The sequence below is a fragment of the Sander lucioperca genome, chromosome 9 (genome assembly GCF_008315115.2).
Source record: "Sander lucioperca isolate FBNREF2018 chromosome 9, SLUC_FBN_1.2, whole genome shotgun sequence".
Lineage (NCBI taxonomy): Eukaryota > Metazoa > Chordata > Actinopteri > Perciformes > Percidae > Sander > Sander lucioperca.
This window is the reverse complement of record NC_050181.1, coordinates 33,351,416-33,375,418: the sequence shown is the minus strand read 5'-3', so window position 1 is coordinate 33,375,418 and position 24,003 is coordinate 33,351,416. Positions and strand designations below refer to the sequence as shown.

The window sequence follows — 24,003 nt, the reverse complement described above, 5'->3', positions numbered from 1 at the left end:
ACATGGCAAATTCCCACGGGATTAAGATCACAGACAACCTCCCTAATTATTACAAATGACTAGAGGTCCCCAGGTAAGACATAGTCCCGTGTGAATAGGGCTATAATCACTAGTTACTTTATAGATCAAGATTTTACATACAAATTATACAGCAGCTTGTAAAATATGTTTCCCAAATTCCCAAAATTGGCTTGACTTCGACCACCTACAACATTGAATTCTGGTAACGTATTAATGCATCTGTAATAATCATTAGTCTTAAAACGATTAGTCAATTAATAGACTAACAATAAAAAACAAAAACTGTGTTTCTGTCTTTAATATCACTGCAAAATCTATAATGTTGGGGTTCTGGACAGTTGGTAGGAAACAACAACAACCAAATCAAGACACCATTTGGAGATTTGGGGAATTGTGATTCACGTTTTCCTGACATTTTATAGAAAAACGATTGTTGGACTAATCAACAAATATGTGACAGATTAATTAATAATTAAAATAGCATTAGTTGCAGCCAGGTCACAAAATTAGCACTATATACCAGCCAAATGCTGGAAAAATATGTACGTGGCTGGTAGATTTGCTTCCCTCACCAGCCAAAAAGACAATAGTAATCTATTGAGTGGCTAGTAAAATTTGAACATTCTCTAGACTTTTGACAAGTGGACAAAAAAAGTAGATTTTGCATCCTTGTTGCAGCCCTATCTTTGTTCAGTTTCCCAAAGTGCTGTGATTATGGTTGACTTGAATTGATTCCTCAATGACAAATCTGTCAACACTTAAATAATGAAATCTTCTCTATCTTAAATTCTGCCCAACATCATTTTTATATCTCAAAGCTAGACTACTTCATGGCACTCTTGGAACTACTACAAAAAGCAGGTTTTATATAATGATTATATTAAAGAAGAGATCTCAGAGGAAACATTGTGCAAAATGAGTTTTTACTTGAGAAAAAAAAAAAAAAAAGCAATACAATGTGAAAAGTCCTGCATTAAAATGTAATGCAGGACTTTTCACATTGTATTGCTTTTTTTTTTTTTTTTTAAGGATGTGAATACTCCCTTCACCACTGTTTCTCTGATGTCTCTTTCCGTCTCATCTCTTACATTACGTTGCTCCATACGGACACACGCCCATGTACCCTTCGCCATCCGCCCAACGTCTTGCATTATGACAATTTGGGCCGGTATTCAGCCTGTATGGCCTTAAGTGCCACCATAAATCTCCATTATCCCCAATCCAATACATCGATGTCACTAAATGATCCATAGCTCTTTCACACAGTACAACTAATATAGTCTTCAAAGCTCTTAGCCTTTCATTCTTCTCAATTACCACTCCCTTTCCCGCACTCTCTTGCTCTCCGTCTCCCCTCCTCTCCCCGCTCTCGCTATCTAAATCCTCTTTCCGGATTTCTCTCTCCATTTCGTCAGCCTTCCTTCCTTTTTCTCCCCTCTGTCCTGTTGCGCTCTCCAGTCGCCTCTTCTTTAAAACTGGTCCCGCTTTGTTTCAGCCTCTCCCCCCAGTCTGCGCTCCCACTCAGACAGAGCAAAGCCGCCCTGCTACTTCTTCTGTGGTTTTCTTAATTCCCCTTCTGCTCGCTCTTTCTCTCTATCTTTGCAGCTTCCATCAGTCTCTCAATATCCTCGCAGCCGTTTTGTCTATTTTTATGCACACACACACACACATTCCCGCTCATTCACTCACTCCCTCTCTGTTCTCTCTTTTTCCTTGCAGTCCCTCGATGTTATTTCTTGACACACACAGACACACACACACACACACACACACACACACACAAACACTCTCGCTTTCTCTCTCTCTCTACGTCCTTTTTTCCTGTCAGTGAAGCTGTCAGAGAAGCAGTGATGAGCAGCAGCATAAGGGCTCATCTTTCCTAACAAACACACACACACACACACACACACACACACACACACACGCACACACACACGCACGCACGCACTTAGTAGACTACAACAGCATGAATGAGAAGCTGTAATAATAGCATGCTGACCTGTAGTGCTTTTCAGCTATCTTACCGGAGATGAGCACTGTGTGACAGTGTGTTCGTGTGCATGTGCGTGCGTGTGTGTGTGTCGTTCCAACATGACTGATTGGAGTTGTGTGGTGTCAGGACAACTGGGCGAGGCCTCGAACACACCATCATTCACATCGAGTTGATCTCCTTCAAATCGCTCTCTGTCTGTCTCTCCGTTTCTCTCTGTTGTCCCTGTATTTTAAAAGGGTCGGTTCACCCCATGGTTCACCCACATCACAAAACAGAACCAGTGTCCCTGCAACCCTATTCCCAGACAAGACCCTTGATTCAGCAAAACCCTGGATTACGTTCAATGAGTCAGTGTTTTTTACCATTCAATGCCAACATCCAGGGCAATCCAAACATTGTTGCTGCAAAGAAATGTTAATAAAACGTTTCAACATTGTGAGCACCACAAACAAAATTGCTTTCATCCCCATTATATTGAATCCTTGGAAGAGATCTCAAGAGACAGATATCTCAAACCCTGAACCAATAAAACCAAAATCTGCATGGCTTGACACCCTTACAAATAAGAGGGAAAATACATCTTTGAGTTTCTTAAGTGAGCTGACCCTTTGAACAAAAAGCCAATCTCTCTAAAAAAGCAACAATCTCCAGACTCCTCTTTCCCTCTGTCTCCTGTTTTTAGTTCAGCTGTAACAAAAAGAACAGCTAATCTGTCCTCAGGCGGGCAGTTCTCCCATTCCTCCTTCTCTTTGTAGCTTCAGTCCATTCTTTCGATTCATTTCAATCCAATATTATAGCAAACACTAACACTGCCAAGGCATCAGGACACAAGACAGACATTTTTCCATTACAAAGCCGTCTAGAGTGTCGCATTTTCCCATCAATAAATCATTATCATATTATATCATCACATTGTAAGAGTGTAATCACTGTAGAAAAGGCTTTTGCAAATAAGCTCTACCAGTCTGAACACTGCAGTTTTACAGTTTACACAGACTTAGCAGGACATCTGCAGAGCTTTTGCAGACAGACAGAGGGCGCTGTTCTCCCAGTGCTAACATAGCTTAAAGCCTAGAGAGTTTCTGGTGAAAGGCAGATGGTGGAAGGAGCAAAAGGGCGACAGACGCAACACTTCCAACATGTTTGTTCCGCTCGGTAAAGCAAAACAGAAAACCTTTGACTGATGAAGCAACAAGGGGTAGTGGGGTTTAAGGGAAACAAGGTCGTAATTTAGAGAAACGGCTACCAATGCCAATACCACTGGTGTGACTCAGAGGCTGCCAATCGTCTCCTTGATTTTTCCGTTTATCTGGAAGAAAAAAAAGCTGGCTAATTTGTCCTCGCTGTGCTCCCTCTGCCTCTCCCTTTCTCTTCCCTGCACATTTCAAAAAACCAGTCAGTCTGACCTTATGCAAAGCTTTCTCTATCTCTATGTCTGTGTTCAACCTCATCCCTTCATCCTCTCCTCTGCCCTGTCTTTTATTGCTGGATTCTGTCATTATCCCCGGCTAGATCCGACCCACGCTATCTCTCACTCTCTGTGGTGTCTCTCCCAGTAGCAGATATGTTGTGGCTCAAAGGATGACACACACACACAACACACACACAGACACACACTCTGAATACAATAACAGCAAACACATACACACTTCCTGGATACATGCATAGGCACATGTTTCTGCACTAGAGCACACAGGCAGCGTGCTCTCGCACTTGCACATACACATATGCAGGCACAGGTTTAGGACACAGAGAGACAGCAGGCAATGTGGCAAGGACACAATACACACAGCACGATCACACACACAAGCTACTTTCCCACACACTTAAAAAAACACACACACACACACACACACAGAAATGTGCATACATTATGTATGTGCCAAAATTTGCACTTGTGTACAAACATACACACGTATACACTGATTACTGCAGGATCACACAAACACTGTACTACTATTACTGTAAGCACACAGAGAAACACACACACATGTACACAAGCACAAACCACATCCTCACATTCCTACAGAGTATCCTTGCAGCTACACACTCACACACACACACACACACACACACACACACTGTCCACACACATAACCACACCCATGCGCTTCATTACCACACACACAGATCCAGCATGAGAACAAGCTAGAGTACAACAACAGACACGTCCAACACACATTTTCTGACCCCACTTTAAAAATACACACACAAACACACAGAGCGTCCACACACGCCTTGTGTCTCTAACCTTCCAGCTCCTGGTCTCCTCGGTACCAGCGCAGCCTGGCGGGGGGTTTGCTGCCTGTACTGGTGCAGGTCAGGGTGACTTTGCCCCCCTCCGGCACTGCATTCTCAAAGCCCAAGATCTGAGGTTCACCGGGCACACCTAGAGAGGGAGAGAGAGCCAGAAAGAGTTAGAGTTAGAGAGAGAAAACTTTCATGCTGCAGGGCTCACCTTGTAGCCAGAAAAAGTAAAAAAGAGAGGTCAATGGCTGAGCTAACAAGTGCTGCATATTTTTTGCAAAGTTGCTGTGTATGGAATTGGAGGACAAAAATGAATACAAACAGCAAAATTTGATACAGCATCCTCAATATCACAGACAAACTTGAATTTATTTGGTCAATTTTGAAACTCTGATGGAACCAGCTCAGAGAAAAACAATGATGCAGGCTTGCATTGATTTGCCCCAGAAATTGGTTCCATCATTGCACAGCAGCTCAAATGACACCTATACTGTCTCTCCATCAGTGTCCATCGGGGCACATGCACTAGAATCTGTTTATGTCATGCTGTCAAGCAACCACTTACAGGACCAGTGTGTAGGATTTAGGGGATCTACTTGCAGAAATGGAATACAGTATTTATAATTATGTTTTTATTAGTGTATAACCACCTGAAACTAAGAATTGTTGTAAACTATGGCGGTGCAACATGGCGGGCAGGTTGCACCACCATATTTCTACAGTAGCCTCAGTGGCGATTTTAGACCCTTTTTAGGGGGGCTCAAACATTTTTATTTTAAATCAATTTTAGTGCTTCAAGTTAGAGTTTGCGAACTTGTCTGTTAGTGACAGTGGACAAACAATTACAGGTTCAAAGAAACAGGTTTAATATCCTGTGTCGCTGTCGCCAATGCTATGCACCTGTAACCCAGTCAAGGAAAGTTTAATTTTTAATGTATTTATTGTTTACACCTCATTGTCATTTCATATGATTCTGGTAGTCCATAAAGGGACTTTCGTAGTTTTTTTTCATATGTTCAATATTTTGCATTTATCCTCTTTTATAATAATAAATACATATATTCATTGTTATCCAGTGAAATTATTGATTTAGCAGAGGGGGGGTTAACACTTTTGCAAGGCACTGTATCCGTGTCACATTCTCATTAGGGGTTGAGCCCCCCTAAAGCTCTGATCCTAGAATCACCCCTGAGTAGCCTACATTCCCCACACATGGCTCACCTTCCGCTCTCTGAGTGTTGTCATTCTCAAACTCTTTGTTCTTTTGGGGAATGATTGTAAAGATTTACAAAGAATATGTTTACGGCATTTCCTCTCTAACTGGGACGTTTTGGGACCGATTGGTGGGATTGCTGTGGACGAAGTACACACGGCGAAACACTGGTAAGAGCAAATTAGGTTTAACCATGTATCCAGCTAATTTAAATAGTTCACGTTACTGTATTGTGTGAACAGTTAACTTAAATTTAATATTGTATGTGACGTTTTCTTTTAGGGGGTGCAAATGTTCCACCAAAACAAGTTCCTTCCTGAGACTATTTTGCAGAGGCACCGCTGCGTCCAGAACTTAGCGCCGCCCAAGACGACTGTGATTGGTTTAAAAGAATGCAAACAACACAAAGTGTTATTTTCTCCTATCACAGAATCTATGTGTTCTGTAGCCAAACCTTACTCCACAGCGCTGTGGAGATAGGCCTGGCAATGCAAGACTAACCAAACACTAGCTCTAGCATTTTTACGTTAGGCCACCGTAGGTTCTAGAAACCGCTAAATCCTAAACACTGGCCCTTTAAGGCAGTGCAAACGATTACTACTATGTCCCAGAAGGAAAGGCTGAAGTAGCTTAACAAGCAGTAGCAATGGTTATTTAAAGGCACTGGAAAGATATGTCACCATGACAACAGGGGCACCAGCTCATAGATTAAGTTGAGTTTAAAGAACTCTTTAGACAATATAGAGAACAACAAATTGTTCAATACCGATACGCTCATGTAAAATATTACAGTAACATAACATGCACCAGGGATTTCTGTGGTACTAAAAACTGGTGATAACTGAAACACTACATTTTATAATAACAATGACAAATAATCTATATTTAATGGATCTTTATTTCTTGTCAATACCCGATCTGCTTACTGTAATAAGGTCAGCATCACACCCAAACAGTCTGGCGGATTAGATCGGTGCAGTCCTAGTTGTAGGGAACAATATAATCCATTTTATTGATGAACAAGTACTGAGATTGTTTCATATACTGTATCTAATAGCACTATCAACTGATTAGGTTTTTGAAATTGCGATTCATTGCAAAATGTTATGATTAATACATATTTCACAGGGGAATTCCAAAATAACACTAAGTAGACTCTAACACACCATGGAAATTTCAGATCACATTTTTAGTTAGACTTGAAAACATGACAGAACCGTACAAACTGAAACTGAATCTAGAGGCAAAAAGAAAACAATAACAGCCTTCATTAACTTAACATTCCAACTGTAGCACAAATTAAGTATTCCCACATTTGCCTATTGAGATGAACATTGAAATGCAATTCATTAAATGAGAAAAATAATAATGCGTTATCCCTTTAAAATCAGCAGCATAAGTTCTTTATTGACTCTGACAGCTTTGGCATTTCTGCCATCCATGTCTGACTGTTTATTCTTAAAACTTCAGGTCAGTTTGAAATGTCAAGTACATTTTCATTAGGTAAAAGCCAAGATGGGAGTTAGAATGACTCAGTCAGACTAAACGTTTTTTAGGGGGAAATTGGTGTCTTGTGTGATTGTTTGCAAGAAGAACTAAAAGAGACAGAGGGACGATAGGAGCCAAAGGTCAGATTCAAAATGGCTTTGGCCAAGTGAGCCACAAAGATGTTCTGAGCCAAACCAAAATTTGATGATGCATCTTCCTCTCCCAGAGGTGTTCTTCCAGATTCCGGCACAGTTGGTTAAAATAAGAAACATTTTTGCTTAATTACTATTTTAACTTGGTGCACAAGTTGTTGTTGTTGTTGTTAAAGCAGGAGAAGAAATCTACATATCGACGCTGCCAAATACTTCAGAATCCACTCTTCACCATTATGGTCGAAGGCAAGCGTGGTGAGAATGCAACTTTTCTTGCCGAACTCCATCTGGTGCCGCTTTTCGCCAAGTGTTTGCGGAGTTTACTGTCATTCTGCTTTTGAAAATAATGAACATTCAGTTTTCTGGCTACCGCATAGCTCCATTAACGGAGCAGAGAGAGAGTGATGGACAGAGAGAGAGAGAGAGAGAGAGAGCTGAAAGAGTACTGAAAGAGTAGAAGAAGAGAGAGTGAGATGAAAGATGGAGAGAGGGGAGACAAAGTCATGAAGGGACGGAAACCGATATATTTTCATGAAAATTGACAATATTTTGTCCCAATTTCTGAAATTTGTGATATTTTTCAGGCCAGAAAATTGGAAAAATGCTATTACACTATATTACACATGCTATTAAACTATTACAAGTTTTTAGAGAGTGAGGAAATGACAGAAGAGGGAGAGACAGACAGACAGACAGACAGACAGACAGATAGCAAGATGTCACTGTTATTTTGTCCACCCCCTGGAGATAGACAAGCAAACAGACCTACCAATATAAAGTGCTCTGAACTAACCAAGGTATAGATCAAAAAATAAAAATATGGTCAATTTTTAATGTAGCAGTATTTGATGTAGTGCACTGTGTGCGGAACCTCTCTGGCAGTAAAGTAGCATTGAATATTAATGAGGGAATAATACTGCACATATAGAATTGGCTGGAGAAGCCCTGTCAAGACCCTTTCCTCTACAAGGAGAATAAAAGAGAATAAGGCCATTATAAATTATTCTCTGCTCAGCTCAGGAGAGAGCGGAGACGCATGCCACACATTTTACACTAACAGACACACAAGCATTTAAAACTGACCATACTCAGCAGTTATGTGCTTGCGTGTGTTTGTTTCTGTCAAAAACCCATGCACATGTCAAAACAAGAATAAAACACACACACATGAATGCCGCTGTGCTAAAACCTGTTGTCTTTGGCAGATTTTCCCACAGGGGTCCATGCGTTTTAGACATCTCACCATACATTTTTAATGATTTGGCTTGCTCTCAGGGGTCATGAAATATTTATTGAACGCAGAATACAGTGTCACAGCCGTCAATTACAGCGAATAAAAAATGATTGAATCACAATTACTGCAAAATTTGAAGAAATATGGAGGAGTGACTCTCATGTTAATTTGAATTTAAAGAGCTAATGTAGACCCGCCTTCACCCTTGCTTCTGACACACACGTTCGCCTCCCCCACCTACGCACATGTACACCAACGTCGCATTAACATTTAAGGCGTTCACGCTGTCCAGAGCAACAATATTTAATTATTTTCAATATGCTTTACAGCACTGCCAAAACATTTGAGTGAATATCAACAAAATGATTTATTCAAGGATGCATTGAGAGCTGTGGAATGACAAACCCCAAAGTTAGGGAAGAACCATGTGGCCTTTCAGCTACAGAACAGCCTTGGTAATCCACCCTGCCCCGCCCTGAATATCACAATTCTAGCATCTCTTCTTTCCACTTCCAAGTGAGTTAGGCATCTTAGTTTTCATCCAAGAATTTGTTGGCAAATTATGGTGCATTTAATTAGAAAAACCTCAATGTTATGAAAAGGTTTACATAAAAAATGTATTCTTTGTCTAAATCAGAAGCCATGCAAAATTAAGCAATGGAAGCCAATTTGTTGAATAAATGTGGATGTCTGTGTTTTGTGTGTTTTGTAGAAAGAATGCCTAAATTTCATTGCACAGCAACTTAAAAGTTGCATTGGATGCCCTGAAATATTGGCTGTAAATATGCGTGCTACAACCTCCCAGGAATATCAGACCAGCTGTCTCTTCCCATGTATACAGTAAGTCTCCATTGTGGTTATTTGGCCATTAGTTGGTGCATTACAGTATTGCCAAGCAATGCTTTGTTCTTATCTTCAAGTAAAACCACACCACGCCAAAGAATGGCCACAATGAGCTGACACTCAGGAACAATAACAACTCAACGGATAAAAATCAATACTTGAAAGACTGTTTGTGGGGGTCCAAAGCCGATTAGCCCAATATCCAATCGATAAACAGGCACACTCACCACTGACAAGATGACCACAATTTATTGCAGGCTGCAGGGGAGTGTCACACACATAGGCAATAACATCCATCTCAAAGAAGACGAGTGGAGCTGCTTTATCTCCACAGGAGTTATATGAGGTCATAACCTTATACAAAGGTTAATGCTACAGTATGAGCCAGGATCTGGATCAAACCGGATGAAGGCATCACAGGGAAGGCTATGAAGTCATGACATTACAGTCCACAAAAGTTATCATTTTTCTTCCATTTATTTTTCACTTCATCCGCTTACTTTTAAGGGAAACTCTACACATAAGATCATATTATTCGTCATGAGGAGTCGAACAAAAAGATGCAATCCAATTGCATTTTGGGCAACGTAGGATGCAGAGTTTTTGCAGCTTTACCCGTACTAGGGAAGACAAGTCAGAATATCTCAGCCTTTGCTGCATTGATTGCAGACATTATTTTCTAATCCACCTTTCATTCGTCCTCTAACTTTATGGAAAGGCAACACTGAAGTGCTGGAGTAGCAATACTATGCCTCATGCCAACAAGCAGCCATTCGTAGCATGTCACACTTAACAATGGACATCCACAGGGTCGAACTTCATTCTGCTCTGAGAGACAGTCAACCCTGTGGGGTAGGTCGGGCTAACGCAATGCCACAGCGGTGTATCAAGGTGAATTTGAGCCACTTTTTTCATGAGTCTAAAAGTTAAACTACCCTGTCATTGGATGTGTGTAGTCTGAAACCGACTGGTAGAAAAAGTGGAAATTGTTTTTAAAATTGTAAATAACATGACAACTTAGGAAAATATGAGAAAAGATGCCAAATGCTTCAATTCCTCAATTTAGATTTGTTGATTTCAGATTTGTCACAATCCCACAGGTTTGGGAGAGAAATGAAGATTGACTGCAGTCAAGCTGATTTGTACAGCCGTCAATCAGTCTCAAAGAAGACACACCTGAGTATGAACACAAGGAAGTCAGGAATGTCATTCAGCACCATTAGCTCAGTGAGAAAAAAAGAAAGAGAAATCTTAGGATGGGCCACAAAGAGAGGGAACATGCTTCAAGGACAGACAGGAGAAAGAAAGGTTGGAACCAATAGAGTAAAGGGGGTTTTAATAAAACTATAATGAAAAATGCAGCATCAAAAAGGTTATCATATATATTAAAGCAGCCATATTATGCTCATTTTCAGGTTCATAATTGTATTTTAAGGTTGTACCAGAATAGGTTTACATGGTTTAATTTTCAAAAAACACCATATTTTTGTTGTACTTCACCGCTCTCTCTCACTGCTGCAGATCCTCTTTTCACCTGGTCTCTGTTTTAGCTACAGAGTGAGACCTCTTTTCTTCTTCTTCTGTACTATCTTTGATTGCACTGCACATGCGCAGTAGCTCAGATGTAGATCATGTCAGCTAGCTAGCTCCATAGACAGTAAAAGAAAGGCTGTTTCTACAACTTTGGTCAGTTACAAGGCAGGATTAGCTGGGAGACTTCTAAATGAGGGCGCACATGTAAGTAGTTCTTTTGTAGATTATGGTGAACTTGTGTGTGTTGTAGCAGTGCTTTGCTATTGAGAACGAGGTAGCATGCTAGCGTTAGCATTAGCATTAGCATGCTAACGCTACGAGCTAATGGTTGCGGTTAGCCTGCTTGTTTCGGCTTGTGACGTCACAAGCCGTGCCGATTTTGAACAGCTCACCCAGAGACTGAAGGCAGGACACATTCAGAAACTGTATCTCACTCTAAACAGCATGGATGGATTTTTTTCAAAGTTTGTATGTGTGTGGAAGCACCAGAGACACAACATAACACCCCAAATCCCAGAAAAAGTGATTTTTTCATAATATGGGCACTTGCTAATATGCTTAACAGTTGGATACAAACAGTCCAGGGTTTATTTCAAGGTCTGGAAAAGTTGCCACCGCTGTTTTTGGCAACATCAAGATGACAGATTTCCCCCCCACATGCACAGTGTATGATAGTGTGTATATGTACACTGTGTGTGTGTGTGTGTGTGTGTGTGTGTGTGTGTGTGTGTGTAATAGTGTGTGTGTGTGTGTGTGTGTGTGTGTGTGTGTGTGTGTGTGTAATAGTGTAAATATGTACTGTGTGTGTGTGTGTGTGTGAGTGTGTGTGTATATGTGTGTGCATGTAATAGTGTGTGTGTGTGTGTGTGTGTGTGTGTGACCCACCTAGCACGGTGACTGTAGCCCGGGCGGTGCGGACCGGCATGGTGAAGATGGAGCAGGTGTACTCGCCCTCGTCGGACAGCTGCACTTCAGCGATGGTTATGGAAAGCTCGGTGGGTGTGGAGCGGTGCAGCTGGATGCGGTTATCTCTCAGCGCTGGAGGAAGAAGAGGAACCAGATGTCAATCATTATAAATGTGCATAGGCCTATATCATTGATCTACTTAATGAATTAGTAGAGGATCTTAAAATTGTATAAGGTAGGCTTTTTCTTTCTTGATTCGTTCTATTTACTCACTCAAATGTTTAGCTCCTTTTTTGCATTCTAACTTTAAATCTGAGTAATCAAATTTATATTTTCTTAATATTGCAATGGCTTTGGGATTGCTAATAGTTTTCTCATATTTGCCACGTGCAGTACTGGGGCACGTTCGGTTTCCTGGTTGAACAATTTTTCCTCGGAACGGTGTGAAACAGTGTGCAACGGGCTTTGAGATATGTTTACTCTCGTTTGGTGGGTGTGTCTCTCATTTATTGGCCGTGTCACAGGTGATACCCAATCAGCAGAGACGTGTCTGTAACTCGTGGTATTAAAAAAGCAAAGTGCTGTTCAACGCACTCCCGTTTCAGTTTAAAAAAACATGTTGCTACGTTTTGTTGGGGCTGAACATGGCAGTGGTTTCTTGTTCCAATAAAGAAGGAGAGAAAGACAATAGGAGGAAGAGGAGGCAGAGCAAGAAGGCAGATGTATGAGTCAGGAAGAAGGGACAGAATGAAGGTAGAGTTAGGAGAAGTGAAGGTGGGAGAAAATAACATAAGACGGTGAGAAGGAAGGGGAGGAAGAAGAAGGAATGTAAAGATGGAGAAAGGGAGGTGATGGAGATATGGGAAGAAAGAAGGCCATGGAGGATGGATAAAAAAAAAGTAGGGAGAAAGATGAGATACAGGAAGGGTGAAAAGAGGTGAGACAGTAAGGAGGTAAAAGGGATTAAATGATGGGAAGGTGTGGCAGAGGCAAAGGAGAAACATTTAGACAGGATAGCAAGAAGAAAGGATTGAAAGTGGGAGGTCAAGAGGGAAAGGATGTAAAAGGAGAAGTGGGAGGTACATGGGGAGAGAGTGGAGAAATGGGGAGAAAAGATGACAAAAAAAGGAGAAGAGAAAAAGTGGTAAAAAATAGAAGGACAAAAGGGGGAAAAGGATGTAATGAAAGTGAAAGAGGCGAATTGTGAAGGCATACGTTGGAGATAGTAGGGAAAGAAACGTTGACAAGAAAAGGAGATGCAGCGGGGATAAGGTGGGAACAATAAGGAACATGGGAAGAGAGTAGGAAAGCATGTAAGTAAAAGAGGGCGAGCAAGGTTGGGGAGGGCAGAGTAAGTTGGGAAGAGGAGAGTAAGAAAGATGATGTGCAGAATTTAAATCACAGGAAAGGGAAAGGTAAAATGGAGAGGAGGAGGGAGGGGGAGAGGTGTTCAGAAAGAAAATGATGTAAGAGGGTGAGAGAAGAGGAGCAGAAGGAGTGATGAAGACGAGGTGAGAGAGGAAGAAAGAATAGCAAAGACGTGAGCGAGAACAGGGCAAAGAAAGACAAAGAGGGGAGTAAAGAGAGGAGACTCAAATTGAGAATGAGAAACGGGAGAAAGTGCAAGAGAGAGAGAAAAAACAGAGACAAGAGGAAGCATAAATAGCACGGAGGATAAGGGAGAGACAGTGAGGGATGGGTGGGGGAGGAGGGAGAGGGGGGAGGCAGGGGGGTGGGAACATAAGAGAGACATAAATGGCTTTGTCATCAATGAGAAATCCAGCCATGAAAGAGGGAGAGAGAGCGCAAGTGACCGAGATAGATGATGATGATGAAATGCTACGAAAGAACCTGCTTGTTTTCATGATAGCATTGACCTCTGTGGTGTTTGTGCAGTGTGATTGCTGTCTGTCTCCTTGCCTTCCTATACGTCTGTCCATCCAGACGTCTGTCTATCTCTCTATCTCTGTCTCAAGGCTTTTCAGCTTTGTTCTCTGGCGCCATCTTGCAGAGTTGGCTCCCTCGCAAATGACGACTTAACGTAGAACGAGAAAGCAGATACCTGCAAAAAACTTCTGTGGTCAAGGAAAGTGAATAGTGCCATAGATGTGTTCCCGCATTCATAGTTGTTTGTTGTTTTAAGTTAATGTGGCACTGTTTTTGTCTCATGCCTCGTCTTAACTCTGAAACACCTGGAGTTGATGTTTGAGAAGACCCAGTGGTATTGTTAGTTGTAGCAGAAGTAGACGTAGCCACGGGGGAGGCTTCTGAAGGCCTGCTGTGACACAAATGCGTGAGGAATTAGAGCAGGTAAGCAGGTGTGTAACAGACAAAGTATCGCTCCATAATTTGTCCACAGAAGCACTTCTCTTGGCTCTCTCTTCATGGCAGTTTTGAACATATTCTAACTTAATAGGGAGGGGTCAGGTTAACAGTTAAGTCCTGATTTTAGTTCTGGTGTAGATGGTTTTGTAAACAGTAATACAACCCTTGTCAGCACCTGGTTTTCCTTTGGAAATACTCTTGCATTGCCAGACCTTCCTCCACTGCTGAGTGGAGGAAGGTCTGGCTAGTCCACACAGCATTCCGGGATGGGAGAAAAACGTGCTCTGGTTTATTGGCATGTCTTTAAACCATTCACAATCGTCTAAGTGCCGGACGGAGCAATGGTGCCTCTGGAAAATAGTCTCGGAAAGAACTTGTTTTGGTGTACGTTCAAAAGTTGTTTTAGTTGTGCAACAGAAAACTCAGATTGGTCAGATAGTCTAGCTAGCTGTCTGGATTTACCCTGCAGAGATCTGAGGAGCAGTTTTCGGTGTCACCTGAACAACCCTGGAAATGAAATGTCGTCAATATAGACTACTTTGGAAGTAACAGAGATAATCCGAAAAAACAGCTGTTAGCCAGCAAACACACTAGCTTACTAACTTGTCATGGTACTTTATTTGCGTGGTGTTTGATTGTTTTATTAATTTGCTTTTAATCTCTAAATCTTTTTGCTTCTTGTAAAAGCGGAAATGTTCAAAGGTTTTAGTATTTCCTACTGTATCCACAGTAATACAGCCTAAACCACATATGCATGTTCTGTATAACACCATGTTTTTAGCTAGCTACATCTAAAGCGAGCAAGCTAATTCTAAATTAATGTGATGCTAATGCCACTACTAATGTTAGCCTGGGTGCAACAACAGTTGAAAAGATTAAGAAAAACCTCATGGTATATACGATCAAAACCAAGTTGTGGTTGAGCATCCATTTGAATAAAATTGTGGTATTTATATCTCAAGCTCAGACGTTAAAGGGCAACTATTATATAGCATGTTCAGGATTATACTTGCATTTTGTGTTTGTACTAGAACATGTGTACATGCTTTAATTTAAAAAAAAAAAACACTATCTTTCTCATACTGCCCATGGCTGCTGCACCTGTATTCATCCTCTGTATGAGATGCTCTGCAGGAGCGCCTGTCTCTTTAATCCCTCCTCCCGAAAAATCCCACTTTGCGACAGATGCAGATCTGTTTTGCTGTTAGCCACAGAATAATGAGATAGGTACATTACACAACAGTAATTTATTATTTAGCGTAAGGCATCACATTTTCACGGCATGATCCCTGATGTCAGTTCTAGATTAGAGGCTGAAGTAGCCTACAAGAATCTGCTAACGAGAGACTTCTGTAATGTCAATACAATAAAAATGGACCTACATAACGAAGTGCGTTCACTGCTGGCTACAAGTTAGCAATCAAACACAACAAAGGCTGTCACTTGAATGGCGTTTTGCGCTAACGTTAGCAATCAAACAATCATAGATAGCTAAAACGTTGTTGAAATGATTTCCATCTTCTGTTATTGTTTGTAATGAGAAAGGTTTATTATTTTATGGATTTCACAATGCAGCCGGATCCGGATCCCTTGGCGTTATGCCGTAAACCGTTTAAATCTGAGCATGCGTAACTCACATCTGCACTTGACTCTCATCAGGTAGTGACACTCACTCCGTGTTGTTGAAGCTGGCTACTGCAACGGAGTACATAGCAGGACTTTGTTCTGTGAAAAATCACGAATAAAGGCTTCTAAACCAAATAATATTATTATTATACAACTGGACATGTACCATCAGTGAAGTGACTGGGATTTGGGGAGAAATGACCAGCATTGGCCAAGATTACAGCTATGTTGGGTTAGCATGTAGCTACTTAATAGTTAGCAGTATGTTAACGTTAGATTGTAGTGGAACGAAGCAGCACTTTCTACCGTCAAAAATCGCAGATAAAGGCTTTTGAACCAAACACTACCCAATAATCGGAGATGTTTCAGGGAGAATTTAACAACACTGGCAGCCAAGATGACATTGTTTACTACCGTTAGCCATGTAGCTACTTTAGTTAGCAGTTGATACTAATAGAATATAGCAGCAATTTCTACAGTCGGAAATAAAGGCTTTTTAAACCAAATACTACTAACAGAAAATGTTTCAGGAGTAATGTGACCCGGAATTGGGGAGAATTTAACGACACTGGCAGCCAAGGTGACATTGTTTACTGCCGTTAGCATGTAGTTACATGGGACAATGTTAACACCGCAGTGTCTTAAAAAAACACTCCAGTCCTGCCTACTTGGATCAGATGACCAATCATTGCAGGCCGGCTTATAGTTGCGTAACACTTAGCCGAGAGTAGAAAAAACTATTCTGAACCGGAGCGTTCAGAATAGTTGGAAATCTGAACGTTTTAGCTCACAGGGATTTGTCTAAATACATTACCTCATTATTTGACGTTTTGACCACGTTTAACATGAATATCCAACATTATAACATTGTAGATAAGACAGAAAACACGGAAAAGCATAATATGTGACCTTTAAGCTCAGAGGTCACAAGTTTCAATGTATAATGACATTTTTTAAAATGTCTGAGCCTTTGGAAGTTTGAGGTTTTGTTTCGTTTGCTCTTTTCACATTCCTAAATATTATGTTGAAATGTAGAAAAGAATCATTCACCATTTTTCAACAGAGAAGTTGACATAATTTTTTCATGACGTGAAGTTGTGTAGAAATGAGGTTGACTGCTTACTGTTAAGCCAACAGCCAAGCCTCCCAGACAAGACTACTTCACGTGTAGCAAACATGGATATATAATAAAACCTGGATACAGCTTTTGAGGCGAAGTCCTGTTTATTCCTAGGAGAGTTGCTCAGTGGTGCATGAAGCCAAAAAGTTGTTATTTTGCATATAACATTACCCAGATGATCGGTGCTAGACACCTCTGCCGGCCGAGCTAGCTACTTCCATTTTAGCGCTCCGGCTACTTATATGGGGATTAAATTATTTAATCCTGCGGCTCTTCTAGACTTTCCAAATGTTATCTGACCCAGTGGATCAACTTCTGATAGTGAAACGAGTCATTTCGCCAGGGGTTGTGACACTCAAAAAATGTATCTACGTATTTACAGAAGCCTCTTTTGCCATGTGTTTTTGGGCCTCATAGTATCACGTGACGGACACGGAAGTTGTAATTCCAATGTTTGGCCCCACTTCCTGGGGGCCTGGTACCAAATGGGAAAGGAACCAAGCTAAGAATCACCAACATCTCATACTTGATGTTGAAGTGTGCTTTGTTGCACCTGTAACCACACCTAACAGTGATGTCACAGTGTACTGACCACACCCAAGTACACTGCCACATCAATGCGACAAGATGAGAACTTCAACCACTGAGGGTCAGCAAAAAACAAGAGTTTGCACTTGTGTTAAGTAACTCATTATGTCATTTTATTCTGAAAATCTTTGTGTTTTGTGTGGATGACTCCAAATATGTATGTACAGAGTGTGTGTGTGTGTGTGTGTGTGTGTGTGTGTGTGTGTGTGTGTGTGTGTGCGTGTGTGTGTGTAATTTAATAGTGTGATATGGCCACTGTTTTCCTATCTTATTGTTTATTTCCCTTTCTCAGTATTGAGCCACATCTATGTCTATGAGTTTGCCTCCTCATCTGTTTTTTGTCTCAATATTATCTCCCTGTCTCTCCATCTTCCCATCTGTCTGTCTCTATTGCACTCCCACGCACACACGCGCACACACACGCACACCTCTGTTTCTCTTAGTGTTTTTCAGTTATTCTATCCAACACTACTTTATCATCGTGCCTTATCACTAAGCAAGGTCACTACATATGTCTTCATGAGCTACCCTTTCTGTGTGTGGGTGTGGGTCTGTAGGTGTGTGTAAGGCGTATGGTCGGTCACTCACTCACTCACTCACTCACTCTCACACACACACACACACACACACACACTCACTCTCACTCTCACTCTCACTCTCACACACACACACACACACACACACACACGCGCCCCCTGGACCCTGCGCTGAACCATCAGTCTCCTTAATTCTCTTCCCCTCAGCTCTCCTCCATCTCCCCTCTTTCCCTCTGTGTTGTTCTTCTCCGTCTCTCTCTCTTACATCTCACCCATTTCTAATCTTTTATGACTCCAGGCTTTTCTCTTCTTTTTTTGTTCTTTCTTTTTTTCATTATAAACGACGTATATTGCTTGCGAGTACAGGTGTGATGGATTTTCAAAAACGATATAATATCTAGTTACGGGGGTGAATCGATTGGGACGCCCCTGAAAATTGTACATGTGCCTTGCGCTGTTTAGCCTGCGATGTGGGCAATATAAATAGTCTGCCAATAGGTCACACGCTGCGGTTTGGCTTTTGTTTCTTTGCTGAAGGGATGTAATGAATTTCAGAGTATTGAGAATAACTGGATTAATAAAGATGTGTATGTGTGTGGTAACGCAAGTAGAGTTGCAAAGTAGAAGTGCTGTACATTTTATCATAGAACTTGTTAGGTGACTGACATTTGGAGTACTTCCCAGGCTTGGATGGACATGAAACTCTAGACATCTAAGCTAAGAGTTCACAACTTCCGACTTAGGAAACCAATGGAAGTTTGTGTTCTAGTTTCCTCATCTCATTCCTAATGTTTGAAAGCAGCAAATATAAATCCAGTTAGCTTTTTTCAACAGGCAAAACAAATGAAACTCTCCTCCAAAAGTGCAAAAGAAAATATAGGGATAAGGGATTATGATGCCTACCATCAGCCACAAAATCCCCAGTTCGAGTCTGGGGACCCTTGATGAATCTCTCGCTCCCTTGTGTGTCCCAATGTCCCAATAATAATAATAATAATAATAATAATAATAATAATAATAATTCTCTAGGAGGACTTCGTTAAAGTACGACATGTGGAAATGGCCAAAATCACACTAATTTCGAACTTTCAATTCAAAATGGCGGACTTCCTGTTGGGTTTAGGGTATGGCTCCAATTACCTTTTTGTACGTCTTGAAATGCTACATATGTGTACCAAGTTTCATGAGTCTACGTTAAACGTACTGCAGGGGCTCAATTTTTGTAATTTTGTAGGGGGTGCTAGCAAGCCATTTTTGTGCGCCTATTCCCGAAACCCTTAAAATATGTACATTTTCACCAGGCTTGATGCGACCGCCAATTTTGGTGAGTTTTTAAATATGTTAAGCCCCTCAATTCGGCAACCATAGCATAGTTTTGTTCCTACTTGTAACAACAGCTCATTTTGAATTTGCTACAACCCTGTTTTGTACATCTGACTGTGTGTGTGTGTGTGTGTGTGTGTGTGTGTGTGTGTGTGTGTGTGTGTGTGTGTGTGTGTGTGTTCTCCATAGCAACGTCAGCTGAAGGTCATGGGTGTCACAGTGTTTGGAGCCATCTGCTAACCAGACAGAAAAAAAAATACAAATAATTTAAGATTTTTAGAAACAGAGCATCTTACTGTGAAAGTCGAATTTCCAATACTGTTTATAGCTGTTAAGCAGAATTTTTTTTGTTTTAAAAGCATATTGAAAACACAGGTGCAACTAATTTATGATTGAACTTTGAGCTAAACATGGAACGATAAACAGACAGAATAAAACTAGTCTTTGTACATAAAAACAAAGTCAATAACAAATGGCATGCATCATTCAATATACATGTTATGGCAATAATAAGTAAAGGCATTTATATACATTCCCAGGTAGTAATCCCAGGAGATGCATGCTGCTCCGGCAAAAGTAAGACTGCTCCGAACATCACGGCAGAGGCTAGAAACCTGAAGAGGACACGGAGAAAGCTAAGAAGAGAAAAGGAGAGAGTGACCGAGATGCCATTGGACAACTCGGCCTGGCTTTAATTTGTTGGCCAGAGCCTCGCAAAATAAAAGTCAGTCTTGTGCTGCACTTGCTTGATGTTTGGCTGTGTTAGCAAAGTTGTTGACTCGCTAGTTTTTGATAATCTTAAAGCAGCCATATTATGCTCATTTTAAGGTTGTACCAGAATAGGTTTACATGGTTTAATTTTCAAAAAACACCATATTTTTGTTGTACTGCAGTGCTCTCTCTCACTGCTGCAGATCCTCTTTTCAGCTGGTCTCTGTTTTAGCTACAGAGTGAGACCTCTTTTCTTCTTCTTCTTCTGTACTATCTTTGATTGCACTGCACATGCCCAGTAGCTCAGATGTAGATCATGTCAGCTAGCAAGCTCCATAGACAGTAAAAGAAAGGCTGCTTCTACAACTTTGGTCAGCTACAAGGCAGGATTAGCTGGGAGACTTCTAAATGAGGGCGCACATGTAAGTAGTTCTTTTGTAGATTATGGTGAACTTGTGTGTGTTGTAGCAGTGCTTTGCTATTGAGAACGAGGTAGCATGCTAGCGTTAGCATGCTAGCGTTAGCCATAGCGTTAGCATGCTAACGCTACAAGCTAATGTTGCGGTTAGCCTGCTCGTTTCGGCTTGTGACGTCACAAGCCGTGCCGATTTTGAACAGTTCAGCCAGAGACTGAAGGCAGGACACATTCAGAAACCGTATCTCACTCTAAACAGCATGGGTGGATTTTTTTCAAAGTTTGTATGTGTGTGGAAGCACCAGAGACACAACATAACACTCCAAATCCCAGAAAAGGTGATTTTTTCACAATATGGGCACTTTAATGTAATCATAATCAACAAATGCACAGCTGTCCATATTTACGACAGAATACTATCAAAAGTTGTGCAGTGTTGCTTTAAGTTATCAAGGAGAACCCTGTGTTCCTACGTTGAGTAATGCTGAGGATAAAAATAGGAATATAACGTGAGAGGAGAAATGTCTGCAAACAGCGTCTCCATCCACTTGGCAGTTCAATGTGTGTACATGTGAACGAGAGTGTGAGGGGTTTCTAAGTGTTGTCAGGAGGGCTTTGAGCTGAGAAGATGGAGCATTTATGTGTTGATTACATATATAGTACAGAATCTGCTTACCAGTGTACAAACCTTTATGTACATCCGTTTTAGAAAGTTGTTGTTTGCTTGTCTCTATTCCTGTGTGTCAGTGCATGCGTGTGTGTGTGTGTGTGTGTGTGTGTGTGTGTGTGTGTGTGTGTGTGTGTGTGTGTGTGTGGGGCCAGACATTGGTTCTTATCTGCAGCTCAAACTCGAGACTCGATACTCCCCAAAGGTCCAGCTGTTGATCTGGTCACAGCAGCTATTTTCGCTCCACCTCCCCCTCTTCCTACTCCCTCAATCTTTCTCATGCTCTTTCAACTTCAAACATTCCAGAAGAGGGAAACATTTCTCACAACACATACTGAGTGCACATACATATATTCCTTTTTCCATCTGCCTCCCACCTCCTTTCGCCTTTCCAACTAAATTTCTTCTCTGTCGAGAACTCTCTCAATTTGAAATTTGCTTTATTGGCACGACAGGGGAGAACCCTGTGTTGCCGATGCGAAGTAACTTCAGTTACAGACCAATATTTTTTATATTTCTGTCTCCATCTCCCTCCCAGCTTCTGCATCCCTTCATCTCCCCATCTCCCTTTGGCTCAACCTGAAACTGCATTCCATCTCTCCCTCTTGCTTCCCTCTCCCGTCAATTTTTCTTCCCATCCAACTGTCTTTATCTTTTTCTACTGCTTTGTTCTTCTCTCCTTCTTCTTCCGTCTTTCCCTCCCTCCTTCTCTCGTCACTCAACTCTCTCTCTCTCTCTCTCTCTCTCTCTCTCATTTTGTTTTACATTTTAGGCATTTAGCATACACTCGGATCCAAAGAGACTGCCTCTCTCTCTCTCTCCCTCCCACACATGTCGCCTCCATCCTCCCATCTGTTTCTGAATATTCTCTCCAGCTCCCTAATTATCCGTCCTTTCCGACAGCTGATCTGGGTTCAGTGGCCGCGGGCTTCCCTTGATCATACTGTCCCCCACTGATCTGAGAGCGTCAATTGATCCTGGATCAGTGCGCCAAATATGAAACACTTGATAAACACACACCTCTGTCTGTTTTATCCACCTGCCCCTCCTTGCCTCCACCTCTTTGTCCCTCTCAACCCACTTGTCTCTCTTGCCCTATCTTCAGACAGAATTAAAGATCATCATTCAGAGGCGGCAGCACAAATGTATGCAAAATCAATGGCAGGAGCAAGATGAACCAAACTTTGCCCAAGGTGGTGCAAATTGAAGCAAGAAGGCATTAGTTCCAAATGAAACTTGAGAGAGAAATGTTCCCAACGGTGTATCAGCTTCGAGCAACAAGCCAATGAAATCCTGCCATGTAGTATTTACAGCAGAGAAAAATGTCCATTGGGGATTTCTGGCTAGTAACACTGACCGATGACACATCCTAAGAGCTAGATTACCTGGAGAAGACACGACAGAGTAAAATGCATAATGCAGCATAGCTTATTTTCTCATCTCCCCTCACCTTTATAGTACAAAGAAGTCAAGGAAGCAATTATCATAATGGCTGTCACTATCAGCCTGCTGCTTCTTTCAGCTGCTTTGCTCTGCTTTGTCTGCATGCAATCACACTAACTCAGTGGGAAATGTTTTCAACACCTCGTCCTGATTTCTCTTGATGTCCTGCAGAACTTTGATTTGATTGTCTTCGTTTGCTAGTGTGGCCCTGTTCATTCTTTTATCTGTACAGACTGAATATCCTCATGTGGTACATCTTCGCTTGTACAAGAAGCTAGTTTGAAGGAAAAGTTAAGACATTTTGGGAAGTGCACTTATTTGTGTATTTACTTTGTTGTAGAGTGTTAAATGAGAGTACTGATACCACTCTCAATAAGTCTCAGAGTGTCAAACTAGTCCTTAAAGGTCCAGTGAGTAACGTTTTTAGTTGTTCATTATCAAAATCTTTGTTGCCCGTTCACAAACCTTTTTCATGAATATTTACCACCACCATAAATTCCAAGTATTCCTATTGGCTTAAAATTTTACATTTGCATTTGCATGAACTGGGGTAGACGCTCCATATTCATGCGCCATCTTGAAATATGCCAGTAAGGGACATACAGGATATACTGCTCCGCCTTTCGCGTTTTCGCTGTCACATGATAAACTCACAGGTGCTGTTAATGGGTATCGTCGCGTCCCGACTGTTCCCGGCCCCGGCAAGTTTGAGGAAGGAAACATGGAGGACCACACGTATTCAAAAATAGATGGGAGAAATTCCCACACATTGGACCTTTAATGGGTAGCATAGGTTCAGCTAGTTACATTAATCAGTAGGCAACTAGCAAACTTTCCAATGAACAACAGAATGTTATAGATCCAAGACAAAACTGACAGATGGCAGGTCTGAGAGAAAAAGTCGCAATTACCAATCTGTCTGCTACTTCAGCACCACGGACAGCACCATGGATTTATCAATACACAGGATACTGATATTTCAGAGTCATGGTCGGGTCGTAGATTCTAACTTGCACAACCCTCAGTCAGATAAAGGATCAATGAGTCAGGCAGACTACTAACATATTCAACTAAAAAAGCCATCTGCCCCTGCATCATCTCTGCAACTAGAGGATGGGGGGGATGGGGGGGCGCCAGGTTAACAAGGTGCATGCATTTTGGTCATTTTGCCAACAAGGGGTGTGGCATCCCCCGTCATATCACCCACTGGATTAATTGTAGAGGACCTAAAGAAAAAATACACACCCGTTCTAATGGTGTGCTGGCCCACAGGTAAACATCAGATGTAAGAGTAGAGCTACACAATCACAACTCCATTGCAGCTGTCTTTTTATTGAAAATTCTATAAATCTGTGTTTCAGCACAATCTAAAGAAGGGAATATTTGCCGAAATGTTGATTCATTGAATTGAAAATGTAAAGATTGCATTGGAGACAGTCTTCTCCTTCCTCTAAGGAAGAAATCATATTGTAGAGCCCTAACAATAAGACCAATACAGTACCAATGTATGCATGTCTTTACTGTTTCATGTCTGGTTTATGGATTCTCATTTTTATTTCTATGGGTGAGGGGCAAAAGGCCAATTCTTGTATCACACGGGATGTTTTTCACACATTTAC

The 24,003-nt window shown here is 41.4% G+C and overlaps 1 protein-coding gene across 5 annotated transcripts in view; it reads right to left on the bottom strand.

Moving 5' to 3' along the window:
- The window catches only part of cadm3 (cell adhesion molecule 3), a 99,895-nt gene that overhangs the window by 30,144 nt on the left and 45,748 nt on the right, over nt 1–24,003 (bottom strand). For all 5 annotated transcript variants that reach the window (XM_036004993.1, XM_031285977.2, XM_031285967.2 and 2 more), the window contains exons 4-5: nt 11,610–11,762; nt 4,266–4,403 (exon numbers count right to left, since the gene is read on the bottom strand). In XM_036004993.1, the coding sequence (XP_035860886.1) occupies nt 4,266–4,403; nt 11,610–11,762 (291 nt within the window). The remainder of the gene's footprint in view (nt 1–4,265; nt 4,404–11,609; nt 11,763–24,003) is intronic.